The sequence below is a fragment of the Falco punctatus genome (genome assembly GCF_963210335.1).
Source record: "Falco punctatus genome assembly, chromosome: Z".
NCBI lineage: Eukaryota > Metazoa > Chordata > Aves > Falconiformes > Falconidae > Falco > Falco punctatus.
This window is the reverse complement of record NC_137586.1, coordinates 30,439,310-30,452,907: the sequence shown is the minus strand read 5'-3', so window position 1 is coordinate 30,452,907 and position 13,598 is coordinate 30,439,310. Positions and strand designations below refer to the sequence as shown.

Here is a 13,598-nt window from a genome sequence, read left to right as displayed (position 1 = left end):
CTTTTTTGGGAAAAAATAATGGTGTGTGTGAACAGATTGTTTTAAAGGAAAGCTTCTCCAGCCCGCTCCCTTTAACTGTGCAAAAGTACTTTCTTCTGTGTGATGAAATGTTACAACTGAATAGTGATTGACTTTTCCTTAAAACAGCACTGTGGCTCTGATATTGCATCTCAATTCCTTTTTCTATTTAATAGTGAAACACCTGAATTACTCAATAAATAAAAGGAATTAAATACTCTAACAAAAGAAGAAGACTTGCATCCAATGAAAAGGATGTATGATTTCAAGTTTCCCTTATCCTTCTGAGGAAACTAGCTGAAGAAGGTTGGGAAGCTGTTCTTTGGACTTAGTGCTATGATAAGATATTTCCTTTTTATATAGAAAATATATTCTTTTTTCCAAAACATACAATTTAAAATGAAAAAAAAATCCTATTTTTAGCCTTAATTTTTTCATAGACTTGGGATGGTTCTAATTTTCTTGTTTCTTTGTCAGTTGAGTGAGATTGGTTGGTTCACAGATGTGATTTTATAAATTGTTAATAATATAGAGGGGGGAAAAAAACGCCAACTGTTTTCCAAGAGTTTTTTAAATCTCTTTGAATGTATCTTGGTTCTGCCAGAGTGTAACAGAAACAGTCCTTTCCACGTTATGAACTGAGTGGACCATGAATGCACCATGGACTGAGTGGCTTGAACTTCTCATTAATTCTGCAAGAGACATTCAAGAAACATTACCTCCCTGATGAAAAAAGGTCAAATAAATTCTGTCATGAAATTGCAAAAAAATTCTGTCCCCTGATGATGTTGTTGTTACATTATGGAGAATCAAAGACTTTAGTTCTTGAAATCATGGTGTGCTTCTGTGTATACCTATGAGACAGATTACTCAGAAAAAGGTACTCCTCACACCATTGCGAACTGGAACAGCAGCACAGTTTAGTCCTCTGTTATTTTAGCAATAAAATACTCTGTTTATATGTGTAAATTAAAATTGTGCTTATATAAGAAGTTACATACAATTGAGCCAATTTGTCAGGAAAAAAAAGTGCAACAGGTATGTAGATGCTGTATTAAAACTAAGAGAGCTGCCTTTTTCAGTATATTGTTTGGTGCATTTTTCCAGTGAACCTTGAAATTCTAAATTCAAGTCAAGGTTTTGCCAAGCATATTTCTTTCTTCTGATGGTGCATCGGGCTTTTCTGTGTCAGGCACTTTAAGTTGAACAGCACGTTACATAAACAAGCAGCCAAATAAATCATGCCTTGTGCTTTTGCTTTAATAAAACCTCTTTAACATGGCCCTTTAGTAAGTTTGTCAAAATTGGAGCTTTCTTTTGAGCTCTTTTTTTTTTTCCAGGATAACTTAAATACATAATTTCTTTGGTCACAAAGTTAGTGTTTATAGATGAACTCTACTGTACTCTAGCATATTTTCTCTAGGCAAGTGCTACAGTCATGGAAGGTCAAATGGATCTCTCACTGCCTATTTTGCTCTTGACAGTGATCTATATGTCTTTTTTCAAGTTAAAAAATAAAATAAAACAAAACAAAACAAAAAACCAAAACCTGTAAGAAAAAGTAATTTTGGCTCTGTAAACAATAGTTTACCAAGAAAGCCCATGCCAGATAGCAGCTGGCCTGGTGTCCATGTGCTGGGGCTAGAAAGAACCTCATACTGAGGTCTTTAAAAAGCTGTGCTAAAGTTTTTAAAGTGTCAGCTCTGAGCTGTGTACCATAAATGTGAGAGGTAACCAATACTCTAGTCTAGAAGGTTGTCTTGGTGGGTTGTTTTTTTTTCTCTAATTCCGTTGTGTCTGTGAAAAGTGGCAATCAAGTGATTTATTTTCAAATAACTGTAAGAAGAAATGCTCCAATAGTGTTTGTAGAACAGCTTGCATGTTTGTTTGCATTTTTCAGTCCCAATTTGCATGTGTGTAAATGGGACAGACTAGGATATGATGGAATAGAACAGAATGGAACATTCCTATTTCTATTCTATTTCTATTTATAGAAAATAGAATGAATCATGAATAGTCATTTGGACATGGCGTTTGGTGAGGAAGAACCCACTAGACTCATGTTTCTTTCCCGTTAGGGCATTTCAAACCCATTTGGTTTCACAGGTTCACTGATCTCTTATTCCTTTAACCCCCTAGAGTAGTAGAGATCAAAATCTAGTCCTTTGTGAAATTTGCAAAGAGCAAAATGGTCTAAAACAACGGGTGCTTCTCAGTGAGAATATGATTTACACTTCCTCATCTCCATGTTTGAAAGCCTATGGTCTCAATTTGTAACATATCTCTGGCATGAGATCCTATAGAGGTCTGAACTACAGAAATGTGATGTAGCTACATGTTTGAATTTGTGTTGGAGGGGAAGATAATATTCTTGCATATATTTTTTTTTTAATGCCTGCAAGGAAATAGCTGCTTTTTTACTTGACAAAAGGTCATTTAATTCTTGCAAGTTTACTGGAAGGAAGAAGTGTTCAAATCTGGGTGACTTCTGAGGTTTGGTAATAATAGTAGCTGCTTTACCAGTGAACAATTTTAGAGCCTTGTTGACATTTAGTAGAGAAAGCTTCATGAATACAGATGGTGACCTCAATTACAAGAGGGTCACAAACAGCCTTTTAGAAAAGCCAAGGAAGAATAGAAAGAAAGGAGAAAATCCAGAAAAAATCAGGAGTACTGTCTTCCAAAAGGAAGCAAAGAAAGAATTCCCAAATTGTCCGTTCTTCCTGTAATGGTTACTGTACCATATGTTTTTTGAATCAGTAGCAGCTGATGTGTTTGGTAACAGTTTCTTTTGAAGGGACTTGTCATAATATTTACCTTCTCTACAGTAACAGAAATAGCTTCCAAGGCTGAAATGGCCATGCTTACTAAAACTAGTGAAAACAAGAGACATTTCCATGGTGAGTGAATCTCTTGACACCATTATTTCAGGGGATGGATAACACTCAATGTACTGTGCTTCATTTCAGCTGAGGTATTTGTGTCTTTAGGCATGGTGAAAGTAAGAGTACGTGGTGTGGTGCAGATTTCTAGAATGTGAGAAGTATGAAGATCTCCAGATTACTGAAATGAAAGGGAGAAATAAGCATGCTACATTTACCAAGAACACACAAATAAAAAGAGCCACCTGTAAAGACAGATCTCACAATAAAAAGAGAATTGTGGGTTGGGATAGTTCCTTACCTGTTTTCTTCTTCCACCTTTTACTGCAGTTTGGTGGTATCCTTAATTTACTGTTCCTGTTTGTCCTGCTAGAACCAACAGCAGAGTGTTCTCTGTGAATACTAATCTCCTTGGAAAGGACATTAAAATTCAATTTTATTGATAAATAATCAGTCTACATATGGAAATATGCAGCCAAGTGTGTACAGTATGACTAATAAAATGAGATTTTGTTCAAAGAGAATGCAAGAGACTAGCCTGTCTAGTGTGTCTGTCTGAAGGAGTAGCCCAGTTCAATTTCCTGTATTTTAACCAATGTGTACCTCTCTGCTCTGCATTAATTATCTCCTTTTTTTCCATTGACTTCAGTGCATTTTTCAGTTACAGTGGCAGTATATAGCTCTTCTTACTTAAAATCTACCCAGAGATGGATGTATTAGAGAACTGCAATTGGATTGGGATATAGTTTATTAATCTTGTTCTATAAACACGCACACACAAAAAGCATTATGTGCTCCTTAGTCAAAAGCTCTGAAAATAGGAGCCTTATAGCCATAGGCAATAACTAGTCCAGTAAGTCTTATGTCTGACTCATAATATGAACTTTCTGGTACATAAATTGAATATAGTAAGCCTTTTAGTTTTGAGTAGGAAGTACAAAGAAGATAAATAACAATTTAGGCTTTGCCATGGTCTGTAATTATCTTTTGTTTGCATTTATACTTAGGCAGTGCTGGATTGTAAAATTTTAATGGAATCTACCAGAAATACCTGAAGTGAGGATACTGTAGTAGAGAAAACCTTTTTTATGAGGGAAAAAAAGAAAGTAATTACCCATGGACTTGGACCAATTGTTATTGAATGGCTGGGAAACATGCATCTACTATAATTATGTGCAACACATAAACATACTCTGTCATTATTTACTGGAGCAAAGTATTCCAATACATTGTATCATTTCATAAGCTTAACTGTAAAATCAGAAAATAAATCCCATCCTTTGCATATAACCACTGTGCATTTACCAAAGCATTTGGTAACTGTGTCACAAAATGTATTCTGTTCAGACAGAAATGGGTGCATTATAATGAAGTGCTGCTCTGATTGCTAGGTTTCTCCCCATTTGAACATTTGAAGGGTTAAAAGCACAGCACTTCTACATGAAACAAACCAGGGCTTTTAAATCTCAGGTGTGGCGTGCAGCCTCCTTGTTGGTGAGCACCTCATGTTAGCAGTTTGAATGATGTCTGACACTAATTATGTGTCATTCACAAGACTGCCAGGCAGGAGAGTCTGGGGGAATAAAAACCTATTTGAAAGATATTCACATGAGGTCTTACTCTCAATTTTCTGAAAGCCCTTACATCTCTTGTAGAGCAGCACCTTGCTAGTGCTGTTGAAGAAGGGAAATGTTTTAAAAGACTGTTAATTAATGCTTGAAATGCATTGTTCTTCTTTGAAAGCCATATAAAGAACAGCTTTTACATCTTTGTGATAAACGCAAAGCTGGGGAGAGATGTTTTGTCCTTTTCATACCACCTGCCTTGGTTCTGACACAGAAGAACCTACCTGGTCAGTGTATCGGAGCACTTAAAATTGATTCACAGGTGGATTGCTAAATAATTAATTTGCCCTGTATCTGATAATAAATCTTTTTGAAATGCTACATGACTGCTGAACAATTTGCAGATTTGGTTTGAGGCCTTATGTATATGCTACCTTGTGGTTTTTTTCCTCTCTATTTTAGGGATACCATTCCCTCCATTGATGAATGTCCATTCATGTATAACAGCATTCCCCAAAATTCAGAAATGGCTTATATTTTCATTCAGATAACTTTCTCCAAGGTTTAGGATTTAAAACTCTTATTTGTCATGCTTATGGTTAGTTTATGGATATTACTAAAGTAAGGAAGTCAAGCAGCTTGTCAAAGTAATCTGAGAAGGTAACTTGCTGTTGCCAATGGGATCAGGTCGATGTCCAGACAGTACATCTGTGTGAGGCAGGGGCAACGTTTTAGATTGTTCTCAAGCAGGCAGACTCATGCCAGTTTGGATCTTCTGGCACGTGTTATATCAAGTCATCCCACTCGGTTTCCAAAGACTCAGAAGACTTTATGAAACATTTTGGAGTCCTCCTTCTGCTTTGTAGAGTCCCACTTGTTTCATTTTCTTCTCCCCTATCTATCAGCTCTTTCGGGGACCATGTGTTACCAAGCTGTTACTTCTAGAGTCTGGGATGGAAGAACGAAAAGGGAGAAAACTACTACTTTGTTTCTGTATCGATATTTTACTGAGATAAATATTAAATACAATTGTAAATTATAAGTAGATTCAGATGTGGAATCACAGGCAGATAATACAGTTTCCAAAGGAGGTCTTGCACTGAATTTTGTCCCAGTGCTGATGGGGATCATTGTGCAATGGAATATAAAATGCTGCAGGTGAAATGCCTGCAGTTCTCTCTGACAAAGACAGTGTACACTGTAATTAGGTTTCTCCAAGGCTTTTAATGTTTGAACCACATGACATTCTTGAACCTTATGTGGAAGGAGATCTCTACGACTACATGAAAGGAGGTTCTAATGAGATGGGTGTCAGTATCTTCTCCCAGGTAGCAAGTGATAGGATGGGAGAAAACAGCCTCAAGTTGCACCAGGGGAGCCTTAGATTGGATATTAGGAGAACTTTCTTTACCAGAAGGGTTGTCAAGCACTGGAACAGGCTGCCCAGGGAAGTGGCTGAGTCATCATCCCTGGAGGTATTTAAAAGGCATGTAGATGTGGCACCTAGGAACATGGTTTAGTGGTGGACTTGGCAGTGTTAGGTTTACAGTTGGACTCAATGATCTTAAAAGATCTTTTCCAACCTAAGTGATTCTATGATTTTAATTTTTTAATTAAATTCTATTAGTAGGACATAGATAAGAACGCCTCACTTGTTCTCAAAATATGGCTGCTAAGTACGTAAACTTTGTGTATTTAACAGGAACTAGCAGAGCTACAAATGCTGAGGATATCACAGTTACAAATGATCATTGACTTTGCTGAAGTGCTGTGTTACAAAAAGGTGCACTGTAAAACAGCCAAATGCAAAGCAGTACAAGCAGGAATGAAGACATGTAGCTTATATTTACAAGATGAGAAATTGTGCGTAGCAAAAAGTGAGTCTTAAGTAGAAATTCAGTAATACCAACTGTAATGAAAACCCATTGTAAAATGCCATGACTTAAACAAGGCTAACATCATGCTTGAATGAGTGAAAAAGAGGGTTTGATTCAGAAAAGTCACTTTACCTGAATGCCTAGAACTGGTGAGACTACCAGGTGAATGTAGTGGTAGTCAGAAGAGGACCACAGAAAGTATCAATGGAAAACCAAACCATATTGTGTGAAAAGTTTTTAGAGTATGCATCTATGTAATCATGAGCAATCAATCATGGATTAAGGTTAGACATGGGTTATGTAACAAGGGAAGAGCTAGGTCTGATCTGAACCATACGTCTAAAACTGCTGTTTTTCCTACCTGTACGGGTGTAGTGGGGAAGGCCCAGTCCTACACTGTTATGATGCCATGTGTCCTTGGACCAGAAGTAGCATCCATTGTGCTTAATGAAGAAAAGGCATGGAAGGTAGAGATGTTGATTTTTCGATACCTTTCCATGAAAACATGTTTGCTAGGGTGAAGCCTCTTACCTTACTGATCTCGTAAATTCCGGGAGGAATTTCTCCCCTCTGATATGCATCTTAGTTTCTGGGTGCATTTTTTTCTTCTCTTTTTGCACCATCAAAGGTTCACCATAGGTTAATAAGTCAAACAAACTGGTATTCTACAATGGTATAGAAATGTATTTGAAACATGTGGGTTCATACGTGGGGTTGGGTTGGCTTCTTCAAAGTCAGTTTGGCAGAGACTGGGACAGTTCTTCACCTTTCCATCAAGCTTAGGTCACAGTTAATTTTCTGATATCATTTGGGTGTACTTCAACCTATCAGTTCCCTATATCACAGCCTCCTAGGGGGTCTCTGTCTCTTCTGCTTCTTGCCTGAGGCATGTATTTTACTGAAGAACAAAATGTATTCGGCCACTGAAATATCTAGGTTTGTTACTGAGACTGTGTTGACAGTGGGTAGCTCTTGAATACACAGAAAGCCATCTGTTGCATTTAGTGGTTATGGGAAAGCTGATGTTTAGCAAAGTCAAATTTAAAAAGGAAAAACACCCCTCTCCCCATAACCTTAGAGACAGACCAGATTGGGACCATGTAATGAAATGTATTCATTATAATATCCCATTAGTATTTCCCCACACACAGTAACAGACTAGGGAAATGCTTATCCTTCACACTTAGAAGACAAAAGATGATCCTCACCTGAATGCAATGTTGCTGAAAAATATTTGAGGATCACTGTATAACTGATGCAAATTAAAAAAAGATACTAAAAGCCTAAATGTGAGAGTATCAGTATAAGAGAGTAACATTATGTTGTGCGTTGGATTAAACAGTACCATAAAATCAAATACTGCTCAGGTGTCAGTATTTCTAATAGTATTAAATTTTATTTGTTTTGGTTTTAGAATAAATTTCAAAGTAGGTCTGAGAAAGCATTGTTCATCTGAGAAAGCAAATAATTTTATATATATATATATATATATATAAAATATATTATATATAAAATAAAATAATATATAAATATATATATAAAATTATTTGGGAGAAAGTTAAGTGACTTGATAACAGAAAATACCGAGATTCAGAAGTTACCTCTTACATTACTTATCACGTTAATATAGCAGAAAAAGGCAGAAGAAAATACACCGTTTGGATATTGAAGCAAAACAGATTCAGATAGGAAAAAAGTGAAGGTTTTTGATACCAGATAGTATTAGGGGATAGTTGGATTAAGAAGAAGCTGGGCTGTCTGTCATTAACTTTTAAAATCAAGACAAGATACTCTTCTGTCAGTGGGTCAGATCTCAGACAGGTATTGTCTGAGCGAGGTCTTCAGTCTTTGTTACACTGGTGATCAACTCAGATAATCAGAGCAGTTCCTTTTACAAGTGAAAACTGACTAATTTCTTACACAGTTGGCCACTGAACATCTGCTGCTAACGTAAGTATTCACACAAATTACCATGCTGTTCCTACAGCCTAAGAGCCTAAATGTATCTCATAATGAAGGTTGCCGCCTCATTCCAGACAGGGCTCAGAAATGCACGGTCATGCAGCAAGGCTTTACTTGCTGTGCAGGTTATTTTATATAAATCGATGTAATTATATTGTGATTTTACAGGATGGCTGCCTGGTACACTGAACACCGTCTCTGTGTATGCGAAGATGAACAGTACACTTAAAAGAACACAAGTGTTTTAAGTCATAGAACTGCTTTTGCTTTTTATTGACATGCTTTACTTTTCACTGTAAATGCTGTGTTTCTAGCTTTTGACAATTATCCTTATAAAAAGATAGTAAACATGGATATGGACACTCCAGTGAATATGGTTTAAAAAGAACTCCCAAGTTTTGGAAGTACAGAGAGGACATTTTCTTTATGAGCTACTTAACAGTTTCAATTTGCATGCAATAGTAAAGATAAAAGCTCAGTAACTATGATTTTGGTATTGCAATTTAGGAACAGTTTATTATAAAATTAATTACATATAATACTTTAAAAAAATCTGGTTTAATCAGGAGTATGTTTAAAACTATTGAACAGCTTCAGAATGCCTGATGCATGCCATGTCCCTAAGGGACTAATTGTAATGTGTTACATCCTCCTCTTCTACCACAGTTAATAATTTTGAAACTACAAAGAGTTCCATTTCAAGATACAACAACCATCCACCTGACTTTTTCCCCCATAGGTAATCATGTCTTCTCTGGAATACTTTTCATTGAAATCTGGTTATCAGCAAAGAATATATGTTCTGTGTTGTTGGAAAGAATAGTTTTTCATTCCCTTATCTTAAGCATCAGAGATGCCCAAGGCTTCAAAAAGTCTGGTGTTTAGAGTAAACATTCATTAAGTGTTGTGTAAAGATGGTCTTTCTAATAATACAGGCTTGTAGTTCCTGTGTTTTGCTAGCGTGACCTTTTCTGCAATATACGACTATATGTAGCCATGTGAGTATGACACACATTAATTTAAGGCTGTGGAGGAGAGAAAGAAATTCAAATTATCTTATCTGCTTTTAAGTTATGGTCAGCAATGCCAGAGTCAGCAGAAATCACAACTTTTAAACCTGTAAGATAACATTCCCCAGTTCTGCTCAGTGAAACATTTTTTCCCATTTAAATTGAAAGCTAATTTTAAAATCATGTAAACAATTATTTAAATATGTTGAATTTTGTTTGCATGCCTGAAGATTCATATTGAAGTTTAATAACTTGTGAAATAAAAAAATGAGAAGGCCTGCTTTTAGAGCTTTTTCAATGGGCTGAATTTTATCCTATGAAATTGAAGTTTGCTTAAGATATTTCAATCTGTTTCTTACTTCTGTACAGCTTACTGTCATTAGAAAGGGTGGCATTTCTTTTATGAATTTAGTAAGAAATAACAACTGTCTATATAAGATGGGCTAATCATTAGTTTTCTTTGTTATTTTAACATGGCTGCTCTTGAATTACTTTGCTTTTCAAAGACCATTGTTATAGCAGACATTTAACTCATGTTTTTTCTGCTTTCTCCACTCCTTACATTTTCCTAAAAAAATGTAGTATTTTTTCCCAGGCAATTGTAAGAGATATGTCTTTTGTTTTGTTTTTAATTTATCCTAGAATGTTCTCAAATAATAATTCCCTAAAAGTAAAAATATTTATACACCTACAACAGTGTTTTGCTTGCATACTAAACCTTCATAAACATAAAGGAAACACTGTATGTACAAGCATAAATTAATGTTTAGTGATGAGAACTGGGTAATCTGAAAAGGACTGCCAGTTTGCTTTGGATAAAGGGATGGGATATAATTAAAAAGCTTCATGGTTAAGAAATTTTCTGAAATTGATATGGGTGAAAGATAAAATTACAGTTATGATGTAGTGGGGGGTGGTTCATCGCCTTTCTCAAGCTTTAGATTCTTAAACAATATTGCTATTTTATAGGTAACACATATTACACTCTTCTTTGAGGTTGTAACTCTGTATTGCATTAATACAACAAACTTTAAAATTAAGTAATGACAGTTTTATATCCTGTTTTTTCTCTTTTTTGAGGCTCTTACAGATTTGTAAGAAAGGCATGCTAATTATGCTCAGTATTACATCACTATTTTCCTACCTGTGTTTTTGTAAACATATATGCACTGAATAATTTATTATAAAATTTATTTGTGTTATTCTAACATCAGTGAAAAATGGCCTGGTTTTTTTCAAGTGAGTGAAATGCTTAGGAAGAGAAATGGTGGAAAATTTCATGTTAGCATTAGAAATGTTTGACATCTCTGTTATGCATTATTATTTTTGCATTTTATACAAGAACTGCAAACTAGCATGCTATGCAGCGGATGCTTTAGATGTTGCACAGTGGAATATGCAGCAGTCAAAGCTAATGAGATTAATTGATCTTTACTGATAGAATTGAAAAAGCCTGTACTTCTAACTAATATTCATAAATACTCTAGCTGAAATCAGATGTGCATTAAAATGCTGGCGTCAATTAGAACTGATGGTTTTTAGTTTCCCTTAGGATAAAGTATACTATGGGAACATGACAGATGAAGAACTGGTTTTCTGCTCTTATAAACGTAGGTTTCTCTGCTGATGCAGTACTTGATTTTGTCTAGAAATACGGTGCCCGATGATTCTTGGTTATCTGTAGGTATTAAATCCAGTTCTGGTGGGCTCCCATTACTTTTGGTACCTCCATACATTTACTCATGACAGAAAGGGAATTTTTTTTACTCACCAACAGCAGGGCAGAGCAGACTGACATTTCCCTGCATGATTTTATTGTTGCTTCACAGGTTAGGCTGGTACTTCTGGGAGATGCTTGTGTTTGGCTCAGTTGCTAATACCCAAACAAGCCCAGAGCTGAGATAAGGGTCGCTAGTGCAGGACCTGAGAACCTTCCTGTGTGCTGTTGGGAGCATCAGCCAGGGCTGTTTCCCAGATGTGCTGAGTGGTGCTGCACTCTGAGCTGACTGGTCCCTTTGGGTCTCAGTGTCCCATCTGTAAAGTGGGAGCAGGACACAGGTTTCTAATTCAGCCATGTACAGGTAGGATAAATACATGCTTTTGGTGTAAATGGTTTAAGCCCTGCAGTAACACCTGTACTGAGAAGACAGGCTTTCCTCAGCTCTGGAGAAGCATCCAGCCATAGCAGTCTGGAGGTCTCTGAAAGTCCTTTCAGGCGCCTGTGTGGTGTTTGTTGTTGCAATTTGCAGTGTGTGCTTTCCTTTCAAACAATTTCTTTCTCTTTTCTAGTTTGAGGGTTGCAAGAAAGCCTTTTCCAGACTAGAAAATCTCAAGATTCACCTAAGGAGCCATACGGGTGAAAAGCCGTACCTTTGCCAGCACCCTGGCTGCCAGAAAGCATTCAGCAACTCCAGCGACCGTGCCAAGCACCAGAGGACACACTTGGACACTGTAAGGAAGCAGAAGCCCCACTGTGGTCCCCTCTCTGTTACACCGTGTGCCCTTTTCCTCCAGCTTGGTGGTAGCAGGTGGCCCATAATCTTAGAGATAGAAGGGAGAAGTGTCTGATAAGGCTGTTCAAGCTGTTTCAGAAGTGACCCAGTAATATAAGCATGGATGAAAGATGGGCCAAACTAGTTGATAAAAAGGCTACAGCTCCATGAGCTTTGCTGCAGGTAGAGGCAGTAACTTTCTCCCACTTAGGTGATTTTAGGGAACCTGAAGTCACTCTGAAAAGATGCAGAAGCCACCTGTGATAATAACTGATTAATAATAATGATGATGATAATAATAATAACAACAAAAAATGTGATTAACTGAGTTTTCTCTGACAAAAATTCAGTTAAGCTTAAGGCTGGAGCATGTACCAGCAAGTCAAGAGAGGAAGAAGAATTTTGTAGATCTAAAAATTTTTGTGTCAACATATCGTTGCCTCTGAATTTGAGTCACAGCTGAAATTTGTTTAAAACCTTCTGTTTCATAACAAAAGATTGTGTTTCATCAGAAGCAAGCAGTTTCCAAAGGGCAGAAGTGCAGAAAGAAAATAAGAACAATGTCATTTGAATTAAAAGGCTGTCACCAAGCTTAAATTATCTGTTTCAAAGAGTCGAGTGTATGGCTGGTAAATTAATCACTTGTACAAGTTGTTTTCAGAAATGCTTTGTGAAACATAAATGACTAACTTGCAAAGTAGCTAATTTCAGCAAACAGTTGGACTTAATGTTTATTTAATACTGAGTATTGTGGACCTATGAGTCTTCAGAGAAGACAGACAGGTTAGAACAGGCAGAAGGAGGTATTTATAGAGAGTGTTTATTTGGTGAATTAGATTTATTTGGCTTCCTTTTAAGAAAACTATAAAGGTATTATAGCACTGGTACCTTTCTAAAATTATGTGTTATTAGAAAATGTGAGCTGAAGAAGTTTGTCTTGTACTTTGCATTAAAATGTGTATTTTTGTATGTAGTATGTTTGAAATGATATTCAATGCTTGCTCTGGTTTTTGCTTGCTCTCTTTGTAATGTAGCAGACTAACACTTTTTCTTGTTCTCTTTTTCTGAAGCAGATTCTTCTATAATCTTAAACAGTCTGTCTGGGCCTTTACTGCAGTTTCTTTACCTGGTTCACTAAAGAATGTAATTTCTGATTAAGTCAAAGATTGCTCTGAGGGTGGAAACATTGTGAGTATAACTAACAACATTCATTGTACTGATTACAAAAAAAAAAAAGGTAACAATGAAAGGTGCCATAAAGAAAGCTTTCCTTTGATTTGTCTTCCTTATAAGCCTTACTTTTCTCCTTTCCCTTTCCGATAAATCACCGAGCATTCTGCTTGTAATAATGTAGAACATTTGTGTTCTCTAGTAATGTAGTTTGCAGCATCCCAAGGCTCAAAAGAGATTATCTTGGGTTAAAATAATCTGTGATATAACAGCTGCTTTATCCTTTTTGTTTTTGACTTAGAAACCTTATGCATGTCAGATTCCAGGATGTACTAAACGATACACAGATCCAAGTTCCCTGAGAAAGCATGTGAAAGCCCATTCTTCCAAAGACCAACAAGTCAGGAAAAAGGTAAATTTTCTGCCATGTTGACTGGTGTAAAGCTTATGTGGAGAAGTAGGTGTTTTAATATTAGATGTTTCCTTCAAGTACCTGTGCTGATTTCAGACTGTTAAGTAGAAAAACTGCTAAAGGGAGATAATAGATATGGGGTTTATGTAGACGATAATTTCATCTTTGAATTAATGAGGCTGCCTGCTTTAATGCTTTTATTTTCTGATG

The 13,598-nt window shown here is 36.4% G+C and overlaps 1 protein-coding gene across 1 annotated transcript in view; it reads left to right on the top strand.

The window, feature by feature from the left end:
* The window catches only part of GLIS3 (GLIS family zinc finger 3), a 174,763-nt gene that overhangs the window by 104,059 nt on the left and 57,106 nt on the right, over positions 1-13,598 (top strand). Inside the window, exons 4-5 of the mRNA XM_080370950.1 lie at positions 11,604-11,765; positions 13,278-13,388. Coding sequence (XP_080227076.1) covers positions 11,604-11,765; positions 13,278-13,388 — 273 coding nt within the window. The remainder of the gene's footprint in view (positions 1-11,603; positions 11,766-13,277; positions 13,389-13,598) is intronic.